The 13,132-nt window shown below is 41.2% G+C and overlaps 1 protein-coding gene across 1 annotated transcript in view; it reads left to right on the top strand.

Moving 5' to 3' along the window:
- Positions 1-13,132, top strand: part of THRAP3 (thyroid hormone receptor associated protein 3) — a 63,259-nt gene that overhangs the window by 46,714 nt on the left and 3,413 nt on the right. Inside the window, exons 4-10 of the mRNA XM_039850965.1 lie at positions 2,281-3,186; positions 4,707-5,420; positions 6,357-6,529; positions 7,234-7,345; positions 8,359-8,443; positions 10,334-10,521; positions 12,654-12,846. Of these exons, the coding sequence (XP_039706899.1) occupies positions 2,281-3,186; positions 4,707-5,420; positions 6,357-6,529; positions 7,234-7,345; positions 8,359-8,443; positions 10,334-10,521; positions 12,654-12,846 (2,371 nt within the window). The remainder of the gene's footprint in view (positions 1-2,280; positions 3,187-4,706; positions 5,421-6,356; positions 6,530-7,233; positions 7,346-8,358; positions 8,444-10,333; positions 10,522-12,653; positions 12,847-13,132) is intronic.

Raw genomic sequence — 13,132 nt, 5'->3', positions numbered from 1 at the left:
TGAAAAATATTAACCATCTCTGAAGTATTTGTGATAATTGGAACTCTGGACAGGTCTGTCTGAACAAATCTCTTCTTATTCTACACATCATTTTGGCATGGTCACTGACTTGGCAAATGAGAGAAAAATATCTTAGGCAGGCAATATGTGCTGGGGTAGGACTAGAGCCACTTTATGTGCTTGCTGTCTTATACCTAGAATATTGTTATTTTGGAGAAATTTCTCCGCTAGAAAACATGTTTTTATACTTGATTTGGTCTGACTTCTCTGTTTTTTTTTTTGTTTGTTTGTTTTGTTTTTTGTTTTTGTTTTTGTTTTTAGAAACAGATAAATTTGCCACTGGATGTTCAATTCTTACTTCTGGCTTATCTGTTTCATGATTTTTTTTCTTTTGTTTTCCCTCTCCTACAAGGAAAGTGTACTATCCAGAGAGTTTGAGAAATCATGCCTTTAAATTAACTTAACTGCTGAGTTCTACAGAATTGGAGAAAATTGATTGTTTCCTTGTATTTCACAGACTGTATCCTTTTAAGTGACTCCTCATAAATAACTTCATTTGCAATCTGCAGAGACTCATGTTCCTGCATCTGTGCAGTGACTGCGGGTTTTGGATGCAGTATGCCACAGGGCCCTTACTAGTAATTGGTGACAGAAGCAGCAGTAGCCTCTCAGGATGGGAACATGAATTAAACCCTCCTTAGTGCTGGTGGTGCATCACTTCCCTCAAGTATAGCCACTTAATCGGGTCATATTCAGTTTCATAGCCTGCATCTATCTCTTCCTCCTTCTTTTCTTATACTGTTTTCGAATGAAAAGTGTGGAAGGTAAGTTTTTTTTGTTTTTCCATTGTACTTAAATTGCAGCCATTAACAACCACACCGGTATGATGCATCTTTACTGGTAGCTCTTAATCTTGGGGTAAAGAACCTGAGCACTGTGGGTAATAAATAATAGAATACCAATTCCACTTTATCTTTAAATGAAACTCTTTTTTTAAAATACCATTTTGTTTAGTTGTTAAAGCCTGTCACATTTGCTAAATGGAATTATTTATAAAATAAACAAGCAAACAAAATTTATCTGTTCCCATTCAGGCTGGATATGACAAAGCCTGCTGATTAACTGAAGGATTTTTATTCTATGTGTAACGAAAATATTTTTGGAAAGAGTTTTCTAGTAATTTTACATATTTCTAGGTAACTACTTAGGAGTAGTGGTTAATGTTAATGATCTTTATCATAGTTGACAAGACAGGTGGTATCCAAGAACCCTAGTGGATTTTTACACTAACAAATACAGTGTTCGGCTTGTTGATGGAAACAAAATTCCCTGTCATTGACAAGCCTGGCATTCATGGACGTGTAATTTTTACAAAGTTAAGTTACTGTTGAATCCCTGTGGTTTTGGAAATGTGCCTTTGCAAAATTAGAGTTCTATATTTTTAAACGATGGAGAACATAACCCTAGGCTTTAAGTTGATTTGAAAGATGTGCAAGAGGAGGAGAGTTTTTGTAGTTTCTCTTTGCTAACCTCCTGTATACTTGGGTGTCTTATGGTCATATAGTGCCCTCTTGTGGCACCTAGCTAATATCCTGTAGTTCAGCCACAGAAACTGACATAGTGAGATCATTTCCAGATCCCCAGTGAAAAACTAGTATTTGTGTGCTTTGCTGATTTTGGTCAAAAGTCTTAAGTTTTGAATGAATTCATTCTCTAAGTCCCTGTTTACGTGTTCTTTGGTTTAGAACTGTTCCTGTGTTTTTACAACCCCAGGTCTTGGTGGAATCTAAGAAATTAGCCCCACACAGAGGAGGTGAATAGGATGGGGAGTAGAGTGTTAATAGTTTAGAGGCCAAAGAACCTGAAAAGTTACCTGTCTAGGTACCACAGCTTGTAGTTCTTCCTCACTTCTAATGATCTAGTGCCCTGTAAAATCCCCTGTGCTTGTAGAACTGTAAGCAATTAGTATATTATACTAAAATGGTTTTTTCTTAGTTTACTGTATTAACATTTTGATATTCTTTTAGTCACTGTAGAAATACATCTTCATTTAAAATGTGTTATAATATTAATGAAGTAGTCTCGGTGCCTCATTCGTTAAAAAGTGATTTTTAACTATATTTTTGTACTTAATGCGGGCCATAGCAGTGGAATTAAATATTTAAGTGTGCCCCCTAAGAGCAGGAATTTCAAAATATTACTTCTTGTTGGCAGATTTTTCTTGAATAAAAATGCCGTGTCAAAAATTCAAACATTTCCCCTCCCTCGTCCCCTTTTCAGTTCTAGGTCTCGTTCCAGATCATATTCTCCAGCTCATAACAGAGAGAGGAATCATCCAAGAGTATATCAGAATCGGGATTTCCGAGGGCACAACAGAGGTTATAGAAGGCCTTATTATTTCCGTGGGCGCAACAGAGGCTTTTATCCGTGGGGCCAGTATAACCGAGGAGGTTATGGAAACTACCGCTCAAATTGGCAGAATTACCGGCAAGCATACAGTCCTCGTCGGGGCCGTTCCCGATCCCGGTCCCCAAAGAGAAGATCCCCTTCGCCACGGTCCAGGAGCCATTCTAGAAACTCCGATAAGTCTTCTTCTGACAGGTCAAGGCGCTCCTCATCCTCTCGTTCTTCCTCCAACCACAGCCGAGTTGAATCTTCTAAGCGCAAATCTGCAAAGGAGAAAAAGTCCTCTTCCAAGGATAGCCGGCCGTCTCAGGCTGCTGGGGAAAACCAGGGAGATGAAGCCAAGGAGCAGACGTTCTCTGGAGGCACTTCTCAAGATTCGAAAGCATCTGAAAGCTCTAAGCCATGGGCAGATGCCAGCACATACAGTGCTGGTTCTGCATCACGGGCCTCAGCAGTTTCCGAGCTGAGTCCCCGGGAGCGAAGCCCTGCTCTGAAAAGCCCCCTCCAGTCTGTGGTGGTGAGACGGCGGTCTCCCCGTCCCAGCCCTGTGCCCAAACCTAGCCCTCCACTTTCCAGCACATCCCAGATGGGTTCAGCTCTGCAGAGTGGTTCTGGGTACCAGGCTGGGACACACCAAGGTCAATTTGACCATGGCTCTGGGTCCTTGAGTCCATCCAAAAAGAGCCCTGTGGGTAAGAGTCCACCAGCCACTGGCTCCACTTATGGCTCGTCTCAGAAAGAGGAGGCCGCTGCTCCAGGAGGAGCAGCCTATACAAAGAGGCAAGTATCTTGTTTCCCCTGCCTGGTTGTGTTTTTATCTCACCAGCTGGCAGTTTAATTGTAATGTGATCTAAATTAGAGCTCTGATTAATGGTAATAAGGGAATCCCCATTTCCTAAACTTTTCATTAGCAAACTTTAAAAGCAACACCCAAGGAAACCTTAAGCTTAACTAGCTTTCCTACCTTCCTGAATTTGTATTGCAGCATAAAGTTTCTTTAGACTACTCTGCAGTGATGCTTTCACATTTAAAATTTGCCTTGGATTCTACCAATGTAAGCCAGAGAACAGTAGAGATTTGTGGGTCAGCTATCAAAGAAATATGGTCTTTGTCAAAAGCGAATGGCCATTGGAGCTGTTAGACCCTCTTAAGACCCACCATCTACTGTGATCGATCTACATGGTGAAGAGCTGCACCCTCACACTCTCCATTTGAGGAGCCTGGGCAGAATGGGAAAGTCCAAGGCTTAGTCCAGGAAGGCCTTGTTTTAAAATCACAAGGTGGGTGTATGTCCCAGTAGAAGCCAACGGGGCTGCGTGTTAGGAGAAGACGTGACAGTGCTTCTGTCTTTATACCTTGGGGGATACGGTGAGTTGGAACATGAATCTTTGTGTGGTTGGATGTATTGGGACACCAGGGATGGAACAGGACGTTGCACTGGGACCAAGTTGTCAAGAGGGACTTACCAGGCAAGTGGTTTCCCTTTGTGTTTTCTCTTCTTAGCGTGCTCATTGATGTCGTGCTGTCCTTTGATTCTCTTTTGCCATATTAATGAAACTGTAACTTGATTAGACTTTCTCCATTAATGGTACAAACGAGATGTTCAGAGTCTGTACTTTCCAGCCTTCAGTAGTAGGACTATTTTAAAATGTAAGTTTTATTCCTTGCCAAAACTATGAATATTGTTATAAGACTTGGGCATGAGCTCTGCTTTTCATAAGAAAGAATAGGATGATTTTTTTTGTCCCCCTCCCTTCAATTAACATGTATTTTGTTTTTATTTGTGTTTGCAGTATATTTCATATTTAGATCTTCTAGGTGACTTGAAGCAAATTTGAAGTCTCTTTTGAGACTTGTATTTCAAGTGTGAGTTGTATAAAAAGCAAAACAGTCCAAGGTTGAACATTCTATGTTAACTTTGCTGAAAGCAGATTGTAAGTGACTGAAGGTTGGATAAGACCTTAATTTTTTTTTTCCTAGACCACTTACAGGTAAGTAGGTTTTTTGTTTTTTTAGTATCCTAAAAACTATTTTTGTTATTTCCTTTTCGGTTGCTTTTGTAAGACAACTCTACGGACCATACATCTTTCTTTTAATTGCCAAGTTCCTTGATCTGTGATGGGCAGTTTTTCCAAAATTACTAGAAAGTAATCAAGTAGAAAGTCTTTATCTTTTGATAAGACTGGAATCCACAAGACACGTTTGATCAGAGACTCAAAATCCTAAGACCATATGTGGTGCCTTTTTAGATCAAGGTGCTTAAGAAGCCTGTTGTGTCTCCCTTGTGTTTTTATAACTAGGTATCTAGATGAACAGAAGACAGAGAATGGAAAAGATAAGGAACAGAAACAAACAAATACTGATAAAGAGAAAATGAAAGAGAAAGGGAGCTTCTCTGACACAGGCTTGGGTGATTCGAAAATGAAATCTGATCTGTTTGTTCCCAAAACTGATTCTGAGAAGCCTTTTCGGGGTAGCCAGTCTCCCAAAAGATATAAGCTCCGAGATGACTTTGAGAAGAAGATGGCTGACTTCCATAAGGAGGAGATGGATGATCAAGATAAGGACAAAGCTAAAGGAAGGAAGGAATCTGAGTTTGATGATGAACCCAAATTTATGTCGAAAGTCATCGCAGGTGCAAACAAAAACCAGGAGGAGGAGAAGTCAGGCAAATGGGAGGGCCTGGTATATGCACCCCCAGGGAAGGAAAAGCAGAGGAAAACGGAGGAGCTGGAGGAGGAGTCTTTCTCAGAGAGATCCAAAAAGGAAGATCGGGGAGGGCCCAAGAGAACCGAAAGTGGGCACAGGGGGTTTGTGCCTGAAAAGAATTTCCGAGTGACCGCTTACAAAGCAGCCCAGGAGAAAAGTTCATCTCCTCCCCCAAGAAAGACCTCGGAGAGCCGAGAGAAGCTGGGAGCCAAAGGAGACTTTTCCACAGGGAAGTCATCCTTTTCCATTACTCGAGAGGCCCAGGTCAATGTCCGGATGGATTCTTTTGATGAAGACCTTGCAAGGTGAGATGTAGTCCTTGATCAGGACTTGAGTGGCCTAAATAGTGTCTCTTAACCCCTCTCCCTGTGGACATTCTGGAACCAGGGCAGGCTTCTCCTGTATTTCCCCTGCTGTCCAGGTTTCAGCGCTAATGCCTTTGGGTACACCTGTTTGCTGTGGAGACAGTATGTCAGTCACTGAGCGATTATGTGTTGATGTCAGTATTACGAGTCATGAAGCATGTTTTAGTGACTAGCTTTTTTGGTGCTAGGTCCTCTCTGCTGCTTTCTTTTCTTGCCCTCTGTCCAGCACCATCACTCCTTTTAGCTTGTTTCTTCCTGAATGTGCTTAAGATGTCTTTTGCCTGTAGAGCCATCCAGGATCCATTTTTCCATTCTTAGCTAGGCTACCAAAGGCTATTCATACAGGCCTTCACCATGAAGTAATGTAGCACTTTTAGAGTTGGGGCTGTGGGATGGGGGAGGAACTTCAGGAAAGAGTGGTGAGAGCCAGGCTGTTTTTTTACTTGGTGTCAAAACTGTGCAGCCTGTAGGAAGTTTGCCTGAGTCGCATTCCAGTCACATCCCACTCTGCTTCATTGTGTCATTTCACTGAATAGCCCTGGCTAGCCAAACTAGTTGATCTTTTAAAATACATTCACATTTGTTGTGTATGTTAAAACCAGCAGTGACCCCTAAAACAGAGTCATTGAGGTTTAGTACTTCATCCTGCCTATTTGTTCCTATTAAAGATTCCCAGTGGAAAAAGGAAAGACATAGATTTTGTGTGCCTTGTTCCACAGTTATGGTGCATTGAAGTTACTTCGAACTTGGGGGCGGGGGTGGAACTTTGTGGATAAATTTAAAACTTAGAAAAAACCACATTGTGTTTTTCGGGTTTAAATGTTCTGATTTTCTGTGTGTCTTATTATATTGGGCCTCTCTGTATTTCTTTTTCAGACCCAGTGGGTTATTGGCCCAGGAACGCAAGCTTTGTCGGGATCTAGTCCATAGTAACAAAAAGGAACAGGAATTTCGTTCCATTTTCCAGCACATACAGTCAGCTCAGTCTCAGCGGAGCCCCTCAGAACTCTTTGCCCAGCACATAGTGACCATTGTTCACCATGTAAAAGGTGAGTCTAGACCCCGTCCTGCTCAGGCTCCCTTGCCACACACTTAGCTGCCTCTCTTAGAAGCAGAAGGATGAGTGGGTGCAAAAGGGAGTCTTTTAGGCCCTTTACCTTATCAAAAGGGCTTTCAAAGGTCGGGACTGGCTTGAAGGAAACCCCTTCTGGGGAGGAGTTTACATTTTGTAACTACAGAGCTGAACGTTTTGAATTGGTAGTAGTAGCCTGTGAGAGTAGGTAGAATCCTTCACATGAAGGTTTAAAATGCTTGAAAAAGGAGGTATGAAAATGTCTGTTCCAGCACCTCTAGAGGTCTCCTGTGGACCTTTCTTCCCTATATTATTCTACCATCTCCTGGGCAAGTGGAGGTGAGTGGGTTGGGGAATGGCAGAAAGAAAGTGATATAGAAGTTGAGTGGGACCAATTACAGATTCCATCTGAAATTTAAACTCAGGCAGGAGTTGGTGGTATGATTCAAATGGTAGTAAGCTCTGTTTATCTTAAGATAAGAGAGCTACAGTGGCATTCCAGTGCCCCAAACTGAATTGTGTGTGACCAGCCTTTTTTTTCCCTTCCTCTTTTTAGTATGTTTGTTACATGGATTTGACTACTGTTGTCCCATTTCTGTGGCTGCAGGTTCATGCAAAAGAGTTGACTACTGTGTCTGCTGCCTTCGATGGCATAATGTGTTTTTCTTTGACTCTCCACAGAGCATCACTTTGGGTCCTCAGGAATGACATTGCATGAACGCTTTACTAAATACCTAAAGAGAGGAACTGAGCAGGAGGCAGCTAAAAACAAGAAAAGCCCAGAGATACACAGGTGAGCACCTTAACCTAAACTGGCGGTGGTTATAAAAGACTTATGATTAGATATTAATTTTGTCTTGTTTTTGCTGCATTAGGTGCATTAGCAGCAGAATTTAGAGTAGCATCCTTCAGATTCTAGGATAGAAGTGGGTGTTTATAGTTGTGAGTGGAAAGGACATGCTTTGATGACTGCAGATTTCTCATTTTGGGCCTGAGGAAAACAGCCTTTTTGATATATATGCCACCCCTATATTCCTGGGAGCTGGCAAGTGGTAACCTGAGATCACTGTGAGCTTTCTATAGGTAGAATAAATGTTAAGTTTCTTTAAGCAACCCATGTATTTCATATATCAGTACTTATTTTGGAAGTATTTGTAGAGGTTAGTAGCTTGGAGGTGGGGGAGCTTATAGGAATGTGTCAAAGGATTTAAAAGCCCATTAGGTTTAAAGACCATCATGTTTGGGTGTGGGAGTCTATTCAGTAGACACGGACTTTGTCTAGAAACAAAGTTAGCCTTATCTTTGATTTCTTAATAGTCAGCTCTGTTGCAGTATGTAGAAGAGCCATGTTTGTACAGCATTCTTTGATTTAGGGTCTTTTGGGATTATGTACATGCCAGGCAGTTGTTTCTTACCTAGACTTAATCACATGGGTGAATAATGGGCCATTACATTCTCGTTCCCAAGATGAAGCTCTTCTTTGAGGTTATTTAGGTAGTCTTGATGTGAACTCGGAATTATAAGCATGTCTGTAGGGGAATTTTTCTTCCTGGATATAACATTACTAGAAGGGAATAAATTTCCTCTGTTTGAGTATGAGAAATTGGGATTTTGTGTGTGTGCATGTGCACACATGTGGGAGAGTGTAAGCATATGAGCACAGAAAATAAGCAATATGTTTTGTCGGTTACGAAACATAATAAAAGGAGTGCCTGCGATTCCATTACTCAACTTACAAACGAAAATATTACGTGTACTGTATTCATACCATGGAATATCAAACAATTTTTGTGTTTTTAATTTTAGGAGGATAGACATTTCCCCCAGTACATTCAGAAAACATGGTTTGGCTCATGATGAAATGAAAAGCCCTCGGGAACCTGGCTACAAGGTGAACTGTTGCTTTGATCAGTACTTCCAACAAAATGAGTGCGTTGGGCATGAACTTGACAGAAATGTGTTTGTTTAAATTACTCTCTACTTAAGTTTGTGTTTTTCTTTTAAGGATGGGCATAATTCTAAAAATGAACTACAAAGGGTTAATTTTTATTAAATGTATCAACAACCTTTGTGAAGTGGTTAGAATATGGTAAATGACCCCAAAGTCTATTGAGGTGAGCTTGAGAAAAAAAAGAGAGGAGTTTTGGAACAAGTGCCCATGATGAGAGAAGAAACTTTTTGTGATATTTTTCTGCTTGTAAGTATTATCAAATCAACTATATACATGCACTATTTCCAACCATGATTTCAAAAAGACATGCATGTCAGAGGAGAGTGAAATATTCATATCTTAACTTAATAGACTGTTTTAAACAGTTAGTCCAGTTTTTTTCTAACATTGTACCATATCTATCATCTGTTGGTTACTGCTGCTTTAAAGCTAAACATTACTTTGATAGCCCAGCTACATTTGCAATGATGTGCACGTAAACACTGTTATTAAGAGGTTAAAGCTTGTATGTAGTCTTTTGCTGTGAAATACTAGATTTGGGGTTTTAAAAAATAGTATTTATTGACCTTCATTCACATATACAGTTGAAATTTAAAAATTAGAGATGGCTCTTCCAATGTTGCTGAAAGCTTTTCTAAGTACAGTAATCTTCAAGTTTTTTCAGACACATTTGTTTTGTTGGTTGAATGTGATGAGAGGCACTCTTGCACAATCTCTCTTCCTTCCCATCCCTGTTTTCTTTTTCTCTAAGTATCCACCAGCTTGACACTAACATGTGAAACACAGGGCTTAGAAACAGAAGACATCTGGTCCTCTATGCCTCACAAAGCCAACTCATTAGAGGTGCTGTCTGCACTGTCTAAGGGAGCAGCGACTGTGTTTTTATTTTTGTTTTTTGGTCTTTGGAAGGTGCAGAGGCCCCTAGTGGGCCTCTCAGAAACAGTGGTGATAAACCTACTTACTACCTACCACTCTTAATTAGTAAAGTTAAACTTGACTTCAACAAAAAGCTTACTAGTTTGTGGAAGTAAAATGTTAATACAGATTGAACTGCTCATTTCCCATGAGAGGTCTTAGCGTATAATGTTCCTAAAACCACTTTGCATCTCTGCTCTCACTGAGTTTCCTAAAAACTATTGAAACCCTTGCTGTGCTGGTTTAGGGTGGAAGGCAACTGCTGCTGGGCTCATACTGTATTTGTAGTATACATGCCCTGATTATTAGCAAAGATTAGCAAAAAAAAAAATTTTTTTTTTTTAAATTAACTTTTAACCTGGTATTGCCACTTTATGAATTCTCCATTACAGTTTTTGATACTCTCTCTCTAGAGAAATTTCTCATTACAACCACACATTTCGAAAGGCTGCTCAAGCCTCTCACTGTCGAACTCAGTACTCAAAAATGATTCCCAGTAGAGGCTAAGCCTGGGGTGGCTGCCACAGTGTAGGCGGGGGAAGGATAATAGGAGGATTCCCATTTGTGGTGGTGACTAAGCCAAAGCCAACCACCTTCCAGAGCTGATGTTGGCCTTCTCACCTTGTAGGCCAGTCAGATCTTTACAGGGCGACAGAGGAAACAAAGCCAGCTCAGTATATAGCATTTTTAGGAGGCTGTCATCATCATTACTCTAGAGAACTGGTTTGGGCTCTGTAAGGGATTCTCATGAAGTGACTTCTTGGGACATCTGCATCCTTCCCAAACTTGGGTGAGGTGCCTCACATTCCTAGTGCTTTCTCTACACCACTCCATTAGAGTAGTAACAGTTTATAGGGTGATTGAGTTGGCAGCCCTGAATCCCAAAAACCTTCATTTTGATATCTCTTTTGACAGGCTGAGGGAAAATACAAAGATGATCCTGTTGATCTCCGCCTTGATATTGAACGGCGTAAAAAACATAAGGAGAGAGATCTTAAACGAGGCAAATCAAGAGAATCGGTGGATTCCAGAGACTCAAGCCACTCGAGGGAAAGATCAGCTGAGAAAACCGAGAAACCCCATAAAGGATCAAAGAAGCAGAAGTACGTAAGCCCCTGTCACCTCATCCAGACTCCTGAGTGGAGTCTCGGCTGCCCACTTTAGGCTATATACCAGACCTTCCAAGCCAGAGAACTTCAGGGTTAGGAATGATAGCAGTTTGTACAGTTTCTTTTATATCCCCAACTGTCAAGTAAGGTCCCTAATATGAAAACAACTTTTGCATCAAAGTAGGTGTGATCATCCTTGTTCAACGAAGGCCCCGTGGGAGATCAGGAGTTAACTATAGGGACGGTGTGGAGAATCATTTGGGAATTCCTTCCGTAGTTATTTTAGACATGTATGTTCTTTCTCATCACAAATCTTCATGGGGAAGTTATGTTTTAGAAATGGCTTAAAATCAGGTAATAATACACTGGTCAGAGAAACTGTGGAACTAGATAAGACAAGATTGTTGATCTTAAATGCCCTTTAAACTAGTTCCGAAGGTAATGTTGTTGAACTTCATAGGGCAGCATTCATGCCAAGGTCCTGTCATTTCTGTTTACATTTTTCAAAGTTCCGTGACTTTTTAATCATGTCTCATTAAATGTAGGAGAATCGAAGCCCCACACCTTCCCATAAGGAGCAACACCATTTTTGCAGTTTCTGAACTTAAGCTGAGAAGCATTTTCATATTGATCTGATTATCATCAGATTCTTTGAGATAAGTTGGACAGTTGGTGTGATAACCCAGTTTGTCCATTTAAATGATAAAGAAGCTAAACTGAGTATGATTTGTCTAAGATCACAGAAGTATCAGTTGACATCAAAGCTCTGATCTTCTGTTCCACTGTTATTTATGCATTAGGAGGCCTAGCAACTTCAAGGTTGCCCATTGATGAAGGACCTGATAATGATAATCCTTGACAGGAAATGGAAGTGGTGGTACAGTAGATCTCAGTGCTGCCACTGGTGGAAAAGGAGCAGAACCCCTCAAGTATTTCAGGGTTGGATTCAGATTACTGATCCTGATTCCTTTCTCTGGAGCACATGAAAAGGCTGTGCTGGGACTCAGATCTTTAAAAACCTCTTGAAATAACACCAATTTTTAGGAGTCAGTTATATGTCTAAATTATAAGAATCCTGTGACAGTAACTTAGATTTCTGTTTTTATGAGCAAATGCTAGTAGGATTCAAATATTTTACATTTTGAGCTTTTCAAATGTGGAGGACGGGAGAAAGGGGCAAGGTGCTTTTCATTTCATAATGGAGGAGGATGAAGGAAGGGAGGACAGTCAACACTTGGCTGATTTCTCCTTATAAGTCTTCCTCTACCCCTGAGAGCCTGGCCCTTCTGCCGCCTTTGAGGCAGCTGGTAACAACCTAACCTAGACGTAGGGCTGGCACTGACCTCTAGAAAGTAGACAGTGACTCATTGCAGTAGTCTAATTTTCTCTAGTCTGTAATTTCCCTCAGATGAAGGGAAGGGGGAGGGCAGTAACTCTGGGAAAAGTTTCTCAAGACCCTTTGCTTAACAGCACAACCTGTTTGAGCTCAGTGGGTGGTGGTGTGTGAAATAGTGGTATAATTAAAGCTAGGTTCGAATCCAGGTTCTGCTCATCTCTGTCACCTGAATCCTATCTACAAAATGGGAGAATAATACTGAATAATCATAGTTGCCATTTACTGTATGCCTCATATGTCAGTATAAAGTATTTAAGTACATTGTTTTTTTTGAATCTTTAGAGCAACCCCACGAGACGGGTAGTGTTCTTCCTATGAGAAATAAAAGTACTGTAAAGCACAAACAAGTGGTAATATATAAAGCCTCTGTCCCAGTACCATATACATTGGAGTCAGTATAGTGTTAGTTTCTTTCTGCTTTTCTAGTTCATGCATATGTATTAAACTGAGCTACCAGAGGCCATTGACTCTCGTTCCTCCTTATGTATATGCCCTGTGTTCATCACAGGCTCAGACAGATGTGTCACTGAATATGACTGACAGAATTAGGAGGAAGCTCCCCAGGTTACTCGGGTGGGTAAGTTGGGGGTGAGTTGGGGTCTTTTAGGTTATTCATCTTCATCACAGACAGACCCCCAAGTGCCCTGTGCTGCTTATCCAGGAGGCCCTACCTAGCCAAGGGCTGTACCCTAGAGGCTTATTGATTTCCCTGGCTCTTCTATTCTCATAGGAAGCACCGGAGAGCACGAGACCGGTCCAGGTCATCATCCTCTTCCTCTCAGTCATCCCACTCCTACAAAGCGGAGGAGTACACTGAAGAGACGGAGGAGAGAGAGGAGAGCACCACGGGCTTTGACAAATCGAGACTGGGGACCAAAGACTTCGTGGGTCCAAGTGAAAGAGGCAGAGCTCGAGGGGCCTTTGTAAGACCCTGCCCCTCCCCTTTTCTCTAAGTCCCTGCTCCCACTAATTGTAGTTATGTGTTTATCAGAATACCAGTTTGGTTGCCCTTCAGAATCTGTGGTTTCTTGTTACCCAGGCTTTCCATTTGTATTTTTTAAATCATAATGAGTGAGCTAGAGAATCTTTTAGGGCTTCTCGACTCAGAATTTCCTAACATATCTTGGCTGCTGCTGGGTGCTTGGCTCTTTGGGAAGTCCTATGCCAAGTTGTCCTCTGTCTAGGCTATAAACTTAAGATGAACAGAAA

The sequence above is a fragment of the Pteropus medius genome, unplaced genomic scaffold (assembly GCF_902729225.1).
Source record: "Pteropus medius unplaced genomic scaffold, Ma_sr-lr_union100, whole genome shotgun sequence".
Lineage (NCBI taxonomy): Eukaryota > Metazoa > Chordata > Mammalia > Chiroptera > Pteropodidae > Pteropus > Pteropus medius.
This window is presented reverse-complemented; position numbering and strand designations above follow the sequence as displayed.